The sequence below is a fragment of the Physella acuta genome, unplaced genomic scaffold (genome assembly GCF_028476545.2).
Source record: "Physella acuta isolate Inbredline_101_S28 unplaced genomic scaffold, ASM2847654v3 ptg000010l, whole genome shotgun sequence".
In the NCBI taxonomy this organism is placed as follows: Eukaryota; Metazoa; Mollusca; class Gastropoda; family Physidae; genus Physella; species Physella acuta.
In genome coordinates this window covers 314,374-329,674 of record NW_026731530.1, presented here as the reverse complement: position 1 = coordinate 329,674, position 15,301 = coordinate 314,374, and the positions used below count along the sequence as shown (strand labels likewise).

The 15,301-nt window shown below is 34.2% G+C and overlaps 1 protein-coding gene across 1 annotated transcript; it reads right to left on the bottom strand.

Moving 5' to 3' along the window:
* Positions 1–634: 634 nt before the first annotated feature.
* On the bottom strand, positions 635–11,097 carry LOC131930832 (GH3 domain-containing protein). Its single transcript, XM_059287512.1, has 11 exons — positions 10,947–11,097; positions 9,263–9,339; positions 8,334–8,584; positions 7,919–8,131; positions 7,064–7,209; positions 6,262–6,689; positions 5,156–5,328; positions 4,619–4,746; positions 1,869–2,026; positions 1,485–1,585; positions 635–1,382 (listed from the first exon to the last, which is right to left on the bottom strand). Exons 2-11 carry the CDS (start codon positions 9,306–9,308, stop codon positions 1,161–1,163), a joined length of 1,866 nt encoding a protein of 621 aa, XP_059143495.1. The 5' UTR covers positions 9,309–9,339; positions 10,947–11,097; the 3' UTR covers positions 635–1,160.
* Positions 11,098–15,301: the final 4,204 nt, after the last annotated feature.

Below are 15,301 nucleotides of genomic sequence, written 5' to 3'. Positions count from 1 at the left end.
GCATAGGCAAAAACATGGAATGAAGTCACTTGAGTACAGCCAAGGTGTTAAAATGCAGTGTAAAAAATATATAAAGGTATAAGCATTGACTGGACATTTACTAATGCACATTGTAAATAAATTAGTACACAAAGGTAACCTAACCAGGTCTCCAATGTCACTAAAAGATTCACATATTTTGATCTTATTAAAATTTTAAATTGAAGAGTTATTTTCTAAAACTAAGTGATGAAATATTAATAAGTTCTATATATGCAGATATAGAGCTTGTTAAGAAATATTCAACCAAAATGTGATATGGATAAATTTTGAAAAAATGTATCAACTTAAATTCTTAAAAACTAATTAATAATGAACATAAATATGCAAAATAACCCAGAAAAAAATAAATTAATAAAATAAAAGCTGATGTATTTAATAAAATGTACAGGAAACTATCTGTAATAGTAAAACACCATGACTATCTTTAAGATAGATTCTTTTACATACAATATCAAAGAGTAATAGTAAAACATGATAACTATCTTTAAGATAGATTCTCTTACATACAATATTGAAAAGTAACAGTAAAACACCACAACTATCTTTAAGATAGATTCTCTTACATACACTATTGAAAAAAACCGTTTCTTTAAGTTATCAGACACATGACATAAACTTTAAAATGTTGACAATATCAATATAGTACATCACTTAAAACCGAGGCACCCATGCCTTAGTTTTCTTTACATTTAATCAGTCAATATATTAATTTAAAGCAACCTGAGTAAAAAAAAAATGCTGGGTATATTAACTTGACGTTATTAAAAATATCTAACATTAAAAAATAATTGTCGCGTACAAGCATATGATGTTTTATTTTATTCAAGACTGAAAATATTTTATTAAGTGTGAAATTATAATGAAAAACTGAATCTAGTCTAAACTTTTTATTCTTTTGAAAGCTCAGAAAAGTAGACATTAAAAAATATTTTAAAAGTTACAATGTTATTAATAAAAAGAAAAGCCCAAAGAAAATAAAAATAATTTTAAAATCTTTAAAGCACTTATCTAATGGTGCAAAAACACATTCAGTAAAAACATTTTTAGTAGTAGTGTTCAATCTAAAGCCACATTTAGTAATTATTTAGTTAAAGGAATGGGTCTGCGTTTCACAACATTTAATTTACAACCTTTGCCAGCATGAATTTAACCGCTTTCTCATCTCGAAGAACTCTAGGGACTTTGTATTGATTAGAAGCCGCAGCTGGGTGGTCCAACATGAACCGGCGCAGTGCAACAAAGGATCCTCTCTCTACAATGTGTACTTGAACAGGGTCAATACTCCGCTTGTGTCGAAATGAGGAGTAAGGGTACGAGTGGACCATAAGAGCATCATCCAGCTAAAGAGAAAAAACAATCATGAGAATGTCAACATAAATGAAACAGTGTTGCAAAAGCTAAATAAATGGAAACAAATAAACAAGAAGCAAAAGAAATAATACCATAGTTTTTTGTGCATTTGTTATAGATTTGACTACTTGTGTTCCATCTTCATTTTCCAGTTCAATGAAGACATGGTAACAAGGCTGAGAGGTTTTGAATTCTGAAAAATAGTTGTGAAAATCTAGTTTTTTATTGAAATATTAAATTAAGTTGTATTAATTGCTTAAAATAACAGTGGATATATTAATATACCTCAGAAAGATTTTAAAATGGAAAGATAAACTTATTACAAAAATATTTGTATACTTAATTTACATCAGGATTTTAATTAACTCATTTTTGATCAGACTATTGCATGAATACATATAAGTAATAGCAAATGGATGTGAAAAAAATCAAGCAAAAATAAATTGTAAAGGAAAAGTTATTTATTTAAAAACTACCTTTGGGCACATCCAGACCATCTAGAATGACACTTTCCAAACAACAGTAGTCTGCTAGACTGATATTTGTCCAGATTTTTGTAACAGCGCCTTTTAAAACTTCATAAAACATTGCTTCTGATATTTTTTCTCCTCGAACATTTAAAAACTGACCTTTCCTGGATAAGAAATAAACAAATCATTGAAAATATTTCCCCCAATTTTCTTAGCTATCATTGTATGAGTCTTGTAATTTGGGTAAACACATTTCTTAATCATGAACTTGGTTAGAATGCAATGTAACCAGTAAGAAGAGGAATTCCTAAAATGCAACTAGGTTTATGTCTTTAATCAAAATGTGTAGATATTTTTTATTTAGGGCTTTTTGTGACTTGTTTATATTTAATACATTTAACCACAATAATCCTGTGTTACTAACCTGTACTTAAATTCTACAATTGGACACTGATTATAAAATGTTTGTGTCTGTTTTTTTAAAACAAAATGTAACAACTATAATCCTGTATTACTGACCTGTACTTAAATTCTACAACTAGTCACTGATTATAAAATGTTTGTGCCTGTTTTAAACTGTTTATTTAAAAACAATGTAACCACTATAAGCCTGTGTTACTAACCTGTACTTAAATTCTACAACTAGACACTGATTATAAAATGTTTGTGCCTGTAAATTTAAAAACAAATGTAACCAACTGTATGCCTGTGTAACTAACCTGTACTTAAATTCTACAATTGGACACTGATTATAAAATGTTTGTGCATGTATATTTAAAAACAATGTAACCACTGTAAGCCTGTGTTACTAACCTGTACTTAAATTCTACAATGGGACACTGATTATAAAATGTTTGTGCATGTATATTTAAAAACAATGTAACCACTGTAAGCCTGTGTTACTAACCTGTACTTAAATTCTACAATGGGACACTGATTATAAAATGTTTGTGCATGTATATTTAAAAACAAATGTAACCAACTGTATGCCTGTGTTACTAACCTGTACTTAAATTCTACAATGGGACACTGATTATAAAATGTAACCAACTGTAAGCCTGTGTTACTAACCTGTACTTAAATTCTACAATGGGACACTGATTATAAAATGTTTGTGCCTGTTTATTTAAAAACAAATGTAACCAACTGTATGCCTGTGTTACTAACCTGTACTTAAATTCTACAATGGGACACTGATTATAAAATGTAACCACTGTAAGCCTGTGTTACTAACCTGTACTTAAATTCTACAATGGGACACTGATTATAAAATGTAACCAACTGTAAGCCTGTGTTACTAACCTGTACTTAAATTCTACAATGGGACACTGATTATAAAATGTTTGTGCCTGTTTATTTAAAAACAAATGTAACCAACTGTATGCCTGTGTTACTAACCTGTACTTAAATTCTACAATGGGACACTGATTATAAAATGTAACCACTGTAAGCCTGTGTTACTAACCTGTACTTAAATTCTACAATGGGACACTGATTATAAAATGTAACCAACTGTAAGCCTGTGTTACTAACCTGTACTTAAATTCTACAATGGGACACTGATTATAAAATGTAACCAACTGTAAGCCTGTGTTACTAACCTGTACTTAAATTCTACAATGGGACACTGATTATAAAATGTAACCAACTGTAAGCCTGTGTTACTAACCTGTACTTAAATTCTACAATGGGACACTGATTATAAAATGTTTGTGCCTGTTTATTTAAAAACAAATGTAACCAACTGTATGCCTGTGTTACTAACCTGTACTTAAATTCTACAATGGGACACTGATTATAAAATGTTTGTGCCTGTTTATTTAAAAACAAATGTAACCAACTGTATGCCTGTGTTACTAACCTGTACTTAAATTCTACAATGGGACACTGATTATAAAATGTAACCACTGTAAGCCTGTGTTACTAACCTGTACTTAAATTCTACAATGGGACACTGATTATAAAATGTAACCACTGTAATCCTGTGTTACTAACCTGTACTTAAATTCTACAATGGGACACTGATTATAAAATGTAACCAACTGTAAGCCTGTGTTACTAACCTGTACTTAAATTCTACAATGGGACACTGATTATAAAATGTTTGTGCCTGTTTATTTAAAAACAAATGTAACCAACTGTATGCCTGTGTTACTAACCTGTACTTAAATTCTACAATGGGACACTGATTATAAAATGTAACCACTGTAAGCCTGTGTTACTAACCTGTACTTAAATTCTACAATGGGACACTGATTATAAAATGTAACCAACTGTAAGCCTGTGTTACTAACCTGAACTTAAATTCTACAATGGGACACTGATTATAAAATGTAACCAACTGTAAGCCTGTGTTACTAACCTGTACTTAAATTCTACAATGGGACACTGATTATAAAATGTAACCAACTGTAAGCCTGTGTTACTAACCTGTACTTAAATTCTACAATGGGACACTGATTATAAAATGTTTGTGCCTGTTTATTTAAAAACAAATGTAACCAACTGTATGCCTGTGTTACTAACCTGTACTTAAATTCTACAATGGGACACTGATTATAAAATGTTTGTGCCTGTTTATTTAAAAACAAATGTAACCAACTGTATGCCTGTGTTACTAACCTGTACTTAAATTCTACAATGGGACACTGATTATAAAATGTAACCACTGTAAGCCTGTGTTACTAACCTGTACTTAAATTCTACAATGGGACACTGATTATAAAATGTAACCACTGTAATCCTGTGTTACTAACCTGTACTTAAATTCTACAATGGGACACTGATTATAAAAGCCCACCACTTGGACAACATCTCCAAATCTATAACGGTACAAACAGCTTGGGTTTGTGATGACAAGTTCGTAAGTCTTGCCTTCTTTAAGCTGGTTCAAAATAAACATTTTTAAAAAGTCAGGAGTGGACCAGAGACTTGTGATTTTAATTATAAAATTATCAAGTTAATGATGAGTAAATACTGTTATTAGGGGATAGAGAGTTTAGGAAGTAGAACAAACTGCTAACTCAAAAGTCTTGAGTTCGGATCTGGGCTAAAATCTATAGGAAATCTTAAGAAATGAACTAGTAACAACATGTTACCCATACATTTGATTTTCTAAATGGATTAACATTCACTTTAAACCTACTCAACTATTTGTCACATGTAAGCATTTAAAAATTATAAATTTATAAAGTGTATGCACTTTCGATGATATTCCAATGAAAAAAGAAAACAAAATTTTTTTAAAAACCCACAAATTTTAAATAAAACAAAACAAAAATTCACAAACCAACCTGGTGCATCAGGTAAGTAGCAGGCTCCTCACTGTCCATCAATTGTTCGGGTATGAACTCAAAAAACTGTGTGCGAGGGTGAAGCAGATATCTAGACGGGTAACTTTTAGGCCAAATGTTTATACCAAGCAGACCCTCAGATGCAGCATAAATAGGGGAATATAAGGGAACTCCTGAAAAAGTAACACACCATTTTAGGGGAATATAAGGGAACTCCTGAAAAAGTAACACACCATTTTAGGGGAATATAAGGGAACTCCTGAAAAAGTAACACACCATTTTAGGGGAATATAAGGGAACTCCTGAAAAAGTAACACACCATTTTAGGGGAATATAAGGGAACTTCGGAAAAGTTAACACACCATTTTAGGGGAATATAAGGGAACTGAAAAAGTAACACACCATTTTTGGGGAATATAAGGGAACTTTTGAAAAATTAACACATCATTTTAAATCAGAAATATATACATACAAAAAAAAAACAGGCCACCTATCTGAGAGAAACTAGTAGTGGTAATATGAAGTTAGTCATAACTACATTTTACAATAAAAAATAATAAAGATTTCAGTGTTGAATTATTTTTTTAATTAAATGTAAAACTAATGCTTATATGTCTATCTATGTCCCACAAAGCTCATACATTTCTTGTAAGACAACATGTCTGCCCAATGTGTCTTGGGCACTAAAGGAGAAAGTTGATAAAAACAAAATGTCCATAAGACAGGGTCATGATTCAATAGAATTCCTGTGAAAATGTTAATACAAAGTCAATAGAAAAAGGCTCATAACCTTACAGTTCAAGGTAGAATGTCAACAGCCAAGCCAGAAAAAAATAGGAAACTAAGCAATGACCACTGTTGAAGTTAGAAACTGAGAGTACTTTTGATGTTCACTTACCATACAGAAGATACTAAAATAGTAAGGATAAAATATGGAGATCATCTATGACAGTTTTAAAATATATTACAAAATTTGCAGTAAATTTTGAAAAAATATTTGTATTCCGATACATTGAACAAAAACCTAAGAATGAAGGAAACATTAATTATAATGTCATAGTACTGTTTTTTTTTAAAACAGGCGTAATTGTCCTATTACAGCTTACCTTTGCAGTAGCCATTCCTCAACTTTTCTGCATAGAGATCAAACGTTCCGGTATCGGCCCCCAAAAGTAAGTAAAGTTCTGGCCAAATCCTTTGAGCCAGGCCAACTTTCCCCCCTTCAGCGGCTTCACGAATTTCACTGGCTCGCTTAGGATTAGGTTTCAGCATTTGGTTTAATTTTTCCCGAACAGAATCTTCTATGTTAAGCTTTGGATCAATGGCGCCCTTCTCAATGTCTTCAGCAAGCTGGGGTAATTGCAGTTCTAATGTGGAGAAAGCATTGAATATAATGGAGGCAAAATTGGCCTCAATCATTCCAACATGGGGGTCAAGCAAGGCAAACAAAAGATACAGGTACAAGGCCTCAGGTTCAGACCTCACCTCGTATGCAACTTCTGGTGTTGTATAAATATGAAGAAGATCCTTTGACCTGTACATACAAATAAAAATGAAGACATATTTTTTTAATGAATGATTTTAACTGTAGTTATTAAGCTTCATCTAAAATAAAGCGTGGGTTTTTTCATATATGTGTAACAGTAAGGGTTGGGATGGCACTTCCAAAGCATTGAGCTTTAATTTAATGTCAGCAGAGCCTTCTTAATAGTAAAGTTAATCTAAGCCAACCTGGCTATATCATGTGACAGCAGAGAAGAAACCTAAAGGCAATTGTATTACACTGATGGTATGTTGATAAGACCCAAACTTTCTTTTTTAAATGAAAATAACTAATTTATATGGAAATGTAAAAAAAATATCAGGATAACCAACAAAAAAAAACAACAACAACCAAGAGTTACTAACCTGTCTGGTGAAGCAGAGTTTGGCCCTATAGGGACATCATCCAGTGTGTACCTCCAATTGGGGGTGTAAAATAGTTTCAGGTTTTTGTGGAGTAGATGAGCTTCTGGGTAGGCTTCAGTCATACACTTGTAAAGTACAGAGATACCCTAAGGAATCAATCACACACTTGTTAAGTACAGAGATACCCTAAGGAATCAATCATAAACTTGTGAAGTAAACAGTTACCCTAAGGAATGAATCACACATTAATAGAGATTTTTTTTGTTCTAATAAATTAAATGTAGGACGATTAATGCATTAAACTACTATTAATTACTATTTATAGGCCTCCATTTTTAAATTGATTTTCTAAACATTAACATATATATTTTATATTACCATGTAAAGTAATGAGAAATTAACGAGATCAGAAACAAAATTTGCAATGCTACATAAAAAAATAAAAACAAAGGAAAGAAAATTTGGGGTCGGCGTGGTCGAGCTGCTCAAGCTCATTGTTTCTAAACTGTAAAGTCTTGAGTTCGAACCCCCGGGCAGATGAGGCTCTTTAACTCGGGACAGCCACTATTCTAGGAGAGACAACTCCAAAATCAAACAACTGCTGCCTTGTAGTTTGTTCTTGGTTGGACAAAGGATATGGAAGCAAATCCAAAAAGAAAAGCAGGCTGAAATCGGAGTCAATGACCTCAATGGTGCATAACCAGTTGACACATATACTTAATTGTGTTGGAGGGGATCCCTTCCAATTCTAAAATTAAGAATGAAGCAGTAGAAGAAGAAAGAATTTGCAAAGCTACTTAAAAAATAAAAATTCAAACAAAGGAAAAGTGTCGTGTAGATCGTGCATGCCATTACCTCAAGGAAAAAGAGTTTGGTTTGTTTCATTAACATGGGCACAATTTTACTAGTCCCAGAAGTTCCAGATGTAACAGCAAAAATGATGGGATGTTGTGTGGACAAAACATTCCTTTCACCACTCATCATGCGTCCAATGTAGCGGGAGTAATCATGATAGTTTGTCAGTGGGAAAAGTGTACGAAAGTCTTCGACAGAGTTGACTTTATCTAGCTAGAAAAATTATATAAAATAGAGGCTAAATAAATTATTACTAATATTATTTAATTTGTTTTTACAGGAAATGAATTTAGTAAATACTAAATTTTAAAAGTAAAATATATTTCAAAACAAATGATTAAAATGTTGTATTAATGTTAATTGATTAGACTTATCAAGTAAGAAAAAATCAGTTGATAAAAACTAAGATCATGACCTGCATATCTCTACTAAAATCAGTGTCTGCATTCTCTTTAATCTGCTGTAGTAAAAAGTCTCTTTGCGCAGTTTTCACATCCAATGTTGCCTTGTGAAGTTTTTTCCACATGATTCCCCCTATGATGGACAGGCTGCGAACTGCTATGTAGTGTCTGGCTGCTTGTAGAAACGTCTGATCTGGGTAAACTTTACAGCGCTTGATGTCATAAGCTACATAGCCCAAACCACACAGGCCAATGGCAGAAACACCTAAAAAAACAGTTACATTTATAACAGCGGTGACGCAAATATAATAAAATAACAGGTAATGTTAAAAAACCTCATGCTAAAGGAAAATCAATGGAGATTTGGACAAATGGTTTAAATATCCATTTGATTTTAAGTCTCACTGACCCTAAATATATTTTTGTCAACACGTAAGAATATTATCTACAAAAAAAATACAATAGAAATTTCCAAGATACGTTATTTAGCTTAATTTAGCTTAATCTCTTAAAATTTAGGCCAACATAAAACATACGAAACATTTTTAAAAATAAGCTTTTAAATGAAGTCAGAATTTTTAAAAAATTACAGAAAAAAATAGCAGCTAAAGAAAAAATGTATATTTATTTTATTATTTCTAGTGCAGTTATAACCTTGTTATTGCAATTTTATAAATCATTTATTTTCTACTTTTAGTATTTAGGAAGAGTAAAAGTACAGTAGCAATTCTATATTTAAGTACTAAAAACAATTAGTACTGAATTTTCTTCCGAATTCCCCTTGAATCATTCTTAATTGATAACCCTCCCGATTAAAAATATTTTTTAAAGCTGATCATTTTAAAGCATGCAACATAAGTTAAAAGACTTGACCACAGACCCACATACAAACTGACAGAGTGACTTCAGAAGTAGATTGTTATGTAAAATAGCTGATGCTTACCTGCTAATAATTTTTTAGCCAAACCCATGGCTAAAAACTGGTACATGTATGCAGTTTCTTAAATGGCAGTAGTCATTCTGTAGAAACATAAACATGTAAGCACTATAAACTATAATACCAAATTATTTGAAACAAATCTTTTAAAATTTGTTTTACTAATCATCATGGTTAAGTTACAGATTATACATGCAGAGCCATCCGAAAGTATAATGCATCTGCTGAAATTGTTAACTTGGGAATCCCCTGATTTACTTGCTATGTCAGTGTTTCTTATGGGGGATCATGGAGTAATGTGAATAAAATAAAGATCACCTAGTTGTTGTTAAAATAAAATTTGTGCAATATTGTTTTAATGTTTAAATTCAACCAAAAATGATTGTGAGACAATATTGTACAGGTATTGTAATGTCAGCTGGTATTTGTTTTATAATTTATCATCTAAGGATCTCCAAAATTTTACTTCCATGCAATGTGCAGTTTCTTTTCAGCAATGTAAAGTTCCCTTTGAAACCTGAATGTCTATGGGGCAAGTGAAGTAGAGTTCACTTGTTTCTGTGACCTCGGCATATGAAGCGACAGTGTGGTCAACACTATGCCCAGCCGCCTTTACTTTCCCTGATATGAGTTAGGTACCCATTAGAGTTGGGTAGACTCAGGGACGGTATACTGACTTGAATCCGAATTAGAACTCAAGGCTTACGCGTGAGCAGTCCAGCTCTCTTCGGCTAGACCACTCTGTCCCACTTAGCAATGAGTACTTATAAGCAATTGATCTAATTCTAAGTTTTCTGGTTGTTGCTACTTGGTTTGTCTAAAAGATATTTTCACTGTTATGCTAGCTAAAAATTTTATAATGTAATTACGAAGTGACTACTCGGAAAAAGATGTTTTGGCAGAAAATACGAAACTCAACAAAAAATAAAATAAAATCGAACTTGATTCTAGATCTAAATCTAGACGACAATGATGAGATGATTATTTATTAATTTAATATTTAAATATTTATTTATGCGGTAATCTATCGTTTTAGGTACGTAAAATCGCCCGCGGCTAGTAATGTACGAAAAAGTTACCTCATTGTCAAGGCTTTAATAGAAGTATATTGTGATATATTTGAGTCAAATATTATAGATAAATGAATAATAAACCTAACTCAATGGCTAAATATACATATATACATATATAAAGAAATTAACTTTAAACAGCAGGATTTGCTATATAAAAAGCGGCCATCTGTAAGTTAGAGTGGCTTCCCCTGAATCTTGCACTATAAGTTTACAAAAAAAATTAACAAGATGGCTGCTATAGTAAATGAGCATGGTTGCATCTGTTGGAAACATCGCTAGTCTTCATTTATTACTGAAAAGTTTTGATTCAATTGTTTAAAAACAGGTAGATCTACATAAATGAAACATTTTTGTATTTTTCAAAACATAATAAATCCCCATCAAAATGTGAAATAATTATTAAAATTTAAAGAGTCACCTGTTTTTCACATTACTAGTCGCGGGTGATTTTACGACGTACCTAAAACGATAGATTACCATTTAGGCCTATGCCTATTAATTTAATAATTATATATTAATTAATTTGTAACAAAAAAATCTACGTCAATGACTAGAGATTCAGTCATTCACTAGATCTAGATTCTAGAGTATTCTAGAGTCTAGATCTAGATTTCTACCTTTGATTCAATTTAACAATGTTTCTATTTTTTTTACAAGCTCTGAATGTCGCTGAACATCTTCGAAAGATAGTAAGTTACATATTTAACATAACCACTTTGATTAAGCCGCTGGAGCATTAGATGATGATAGGCCTAGGGCCTAGGTAGTACTTTCGTCATTATTCTGATGAAAATTACAGGGAGACTATTCTAAACGTATTGTGCTTTAAATATTGTAGTAGTCTCCCTTATTCCCACAAGTCTAAACTTTTAGACTTTTGGCTGATGTAGAATTTTGTATTTAGATAATTCAACAAATATATTTTTAAAATCCTCAATAAACAATTAAATTAAAACTATATGTACTCCCCTGTACTCCTTTTTATACATTTATGTACAGTGCTAGAACCTGGTCCCACACCGAGTGACACCTTTTCGTAGGGTGGAATTGCGGGGGGGGGGGGGGATTAAAGTAAACAGTAGAAACATACATACAACAGTGACAAAAAATAAAGACTTACAGAGTTTCTTCCAGTCATCTCTTCGGGGAGGGGGTCTGCTCTTCCGAAGAAAGTCTACAAGTCTACCGCCGAAGGAAGTGAAATTTACATAGAAAATATATACTTTTAACAGTGTCCGCTCCCCCCCCCCCCCGAAGAAAGTCTACCGCCCCCCCCCCCCCCCGAAAATTTCAAGTGCCCCCCCCCCTCCCCGGAGAAAAAAGTCTGGAAGAAACACTGCTTACTCAGTTTCGGGGCTTACCACTCTTTTTGCGTTCGATTCCGCTTTATTTTGCCAGTACACAGATTTTACTATCAAGAATTATTTCAACGTCTTTCCGGAATTTTCTCTTGGACAGGTTAGGGGTTATCCATGTATGAGGTAACAATGATAGGGGGAGAGGGTTTGGAAATTATTTGACGTCTACCGCCCCCTCCCCCGAGAATGAAATATAATTTATATTGAAAATATATACCCCTAACCCCAGAAAATTAAATCGCCCCCCCCCCCCCGGAGATTAAAGTTTGAAGAAACACTTCTGAGGACTGAGCAGTGTTTCTTCCAGGCATCTCTTCCAACGAAATGGAATTTATTTAGAAAGTAGATACTTTTAACCGTGTCCGACCCCATCTCCCCGGAAATTTTAGCCCCCCCGTCCCGTCCCGTCCCGTCCCGCCCCCCCTCGAAATTTCAAGTGCCCCTTCCCCCACGCAGAAAAAAAGTGGAAGAAATACTGGGACTGAGGTCTTGTTAGGGTGGGTCTGGCTTTTCGTCACGATGTGTGTCGGTGGAGGGGGGGGGGGGGGAAGGAACAAACTTTCGATTTGCACCCCCCCTCAAACTTTCGATTTGCATCCCCCCTCAAACTTTCGATTTGCACCCCCCCCCCCTCATACTTTCGATTTGCACCCCCCTCAAACTTTCGATTTGCACCCCCCCTTCAAACTTTCGATTTGCACCTCTCCTCAAACTTTCGATTTGTTTTTCCAACCCACTTTGGCGCCCCCTAGGGTCGGCGCCCGGGGACATATGCCCCCGCCCCCCCCCCCCCCCTCGCTACGCCTCTGGTTACTAGTAATATTAATTATTATTCAACTGTCTTCTGATTTGACTCACCGGGTGACCACCAATGTAAAAAAAACAACCGCCTCCATTGTGACAATCTGATAAACTTAGCCCCTTACATCTATTAATAATCTCCCAGATCCCTTTACATTGATAAATAAAAGAAATATACACCGAGAGTCTTCAGGGTAATCCTGTCAGGTATTCCTACTGAATTTTTCCTTCGCGATTTTTTTTTCATCTCAACGGAGCCGTGCCGAAACTTGACGTGATTGAAGGCCACAAAAGCTCTTTCCAGGGGAGGCCACTCCATCGAAACTAAATAAAGGGAGACAATCAACGTCAATAGTTTCCATTAACTTTCATCCCGCACACAGCATGGCGCCCTCACAATCAACGACCTGGGTATGAAATTATAATCGGCTCATCGTCCCATTCAAGAATTCCTATTCGGCGCGTTTCTTTTCGGTTCGCTTACGGTCAGATAGCATAGAGATGCTTGTACGCACTTTAGAAAAGCTCACAAACCATTTGTTGCAAGGGGCCTACTGAGCTTGTATCGCCAGCGACAAAATGCCCGGATTAAGATGCTCTACATTGAAATGCAGCCTAATCCCGCGCCTGAATGAGATGAGGTGAAACCACTATCCGGACCTCTCGAACTGTGAGCTGATCCTACTCAGCCAAATCCACGCTTTGGCTTTTGTTTACACAATTATTTTTACATCTAAATGCAAATTTATTTTAATACCCTATTAATATATTTAAAATAATTTTTAAAATATCTTAAATAAAAATAACAACAAAAAACGGCAAATGTTAATTACAAAATAAATAAATCCCTTAATCTTGAATCGTAAACACGTTAGAAAAACCAGGTATGTACAAAGATTCATTTTATTGTATTAGTAAACTGTTAAAATAAATAAATACGATTCTCACTCTAATTCGTTTACTGGTATAAAAATAACAACTATATAACTAGCGTCGTTTAATAATCATTTAGATTTTGCTTTGATAACTGAACATATTAACAACATTAATTCTGCTTGTCAATATAAAAACCAGCAAGTTCACGAAAAACTTGAATTCACTAGCAAGTACAATATGGAAGAGCGTTGATTGTTGTCTCTCCCTCATCCAACGAGTGCCCACCATTCCCATACTTTTAGAGTGACACACTGACACGCACTACATTACATCGTACAGAGCAGTGCTTCTTTCATATTTTTTTTATTCTCGGGGGGGGGGGGGGCACTTAAAACTTTCGGGGGTGGGGGGAGCTAATTTTTTCGGGGGGGGGGGGGGGGCGGACAATGGTAAAAGTATATATTTTCTGTATAGATTATATTTAGTTAGACGGTCGACGTGTTTCGAGGGGGTGGTTTCCCTCCCCCTCCCCAGAATAGATGCCTGAAAGAAACACTGGTACAAAGTTCGACAGCGTTGCAACCAGGCGTCCATAACAAAACAAGGATGCAAATGATGTTATCTTACTCAGTTTCACCACTGTTTTTTTGTGCATGGTGTAATTTTAAAAGTACACAGATCTACAAACTGAGTTATCTGAATTCCGTTGAGCTTGTTGCCGTACATTTTATTTACTGTTTTAACCCTAACTTGATTTCTTCAGCCCCCAGGGCACCGCCATATTTTTAAAGGATAATTTCCATCCTCTCCAGGTGAGGCGATGCCAGAATGACATCTGCCACAATGGCAACATCCCCCCTCCCCCCACGCACAATGTGAGGCATTAAAACGTCTATTTGTAAGGGGAGCGAAGAATTTATGGCTTATTTCAAGGGAGTTAAGTTTGACGTAGTTTTGAAAATATTGGAGAGTTACAAGTGCATGAATGTTTGTAACACACGGTGGAGGTAGTAATGGGGTGTTCAGTCGGTGCAGCTATCTCGTTAGTGGTCTGACTGCACGTAATGTAGCGGGTATTGCATAGTATAAACAAGTAGCAACGATAGCTACCGTATAGCGGGGTATATACAAGTACCAGCTACGGTATTACAAGGTATATACAGGTAGCAATGATATCTATTGATATATTGCAAGGTGTGAATGTATTAGATCTATGTATAAGTAAACCATCTTGAAAGAAAGTAGGCTACATGTAAGAAAGGAGTATTACTATTGTAAATCTATATCAGTCCTCACAAGCCGATGATGAAAACTAATACTAAAGCGAACATGCCAACACAAACTGACGCTGTAAATTGTGTCTGAGGCAAGGTGTAAATGTAGAATAATAGCTTTTGTATTAAAAGGTATAAATATATTAGGTATTGCATGGTATATACTGGTAGCAGTGATAGACACGGCATTGCAAGGTAGGCTATATAAAAGTAAGTATATCGAAATATCAGAAAGTTGATACTTGCACTTAGACCACACAAATATATGGGAAAATTATCACAGGGACTATAGCCCATTCAGTAGAGATATGATCAGTATGAAAGATATCACTGATATAAAGATCACATATTAATGCTGCTCCTCCATCAAGTATTATTGGTTTTCAAAGAACTCGACTTAAAACAAAACAAACAACAAACAAACGATTTTCAAGCAAAATTCATTGTTGATCATACATTTATTTTATTTTAGAACAAGTCATTGTAATATTATACACTATTTACACACTTGAAACATTCATTCGTCACACACTAGCTCTGACAAACGTCTCTCATATCGGTATCAAATATTTAAAAAAAAATACTGTAATACATTGCAAGTTATGAGCAGAGAATACAAATAATACTGTACGTACTTAACGGCAAGAAATTGCATTGTCCAAC

Bases quoted from the DNA above. Each gene is read 5' to 3' on its own strand.
- LOC131930832 (XM_059287512.1), bottom strand. From the start codon at position 9,308: ATGTACCAGTTTTTAGCCATGGGTTTGGCTAAAAAATTATTAGCAG. The intron at 8,585-9,262 runs GTAAGCATCAGC...CTGTTTTTTTAG, and splicing joins GGCTAAAAAATTATTAGCAG to GTGTTTCTGCCATTGGCCTG. The intron at 4,747-5,155 runs GTTGGTTTGTGA...ATTTTGAACCAG, and splicing joins CTACTTACCTGATGCACCAG to CTTAAAGAAGGCAAGACTTA.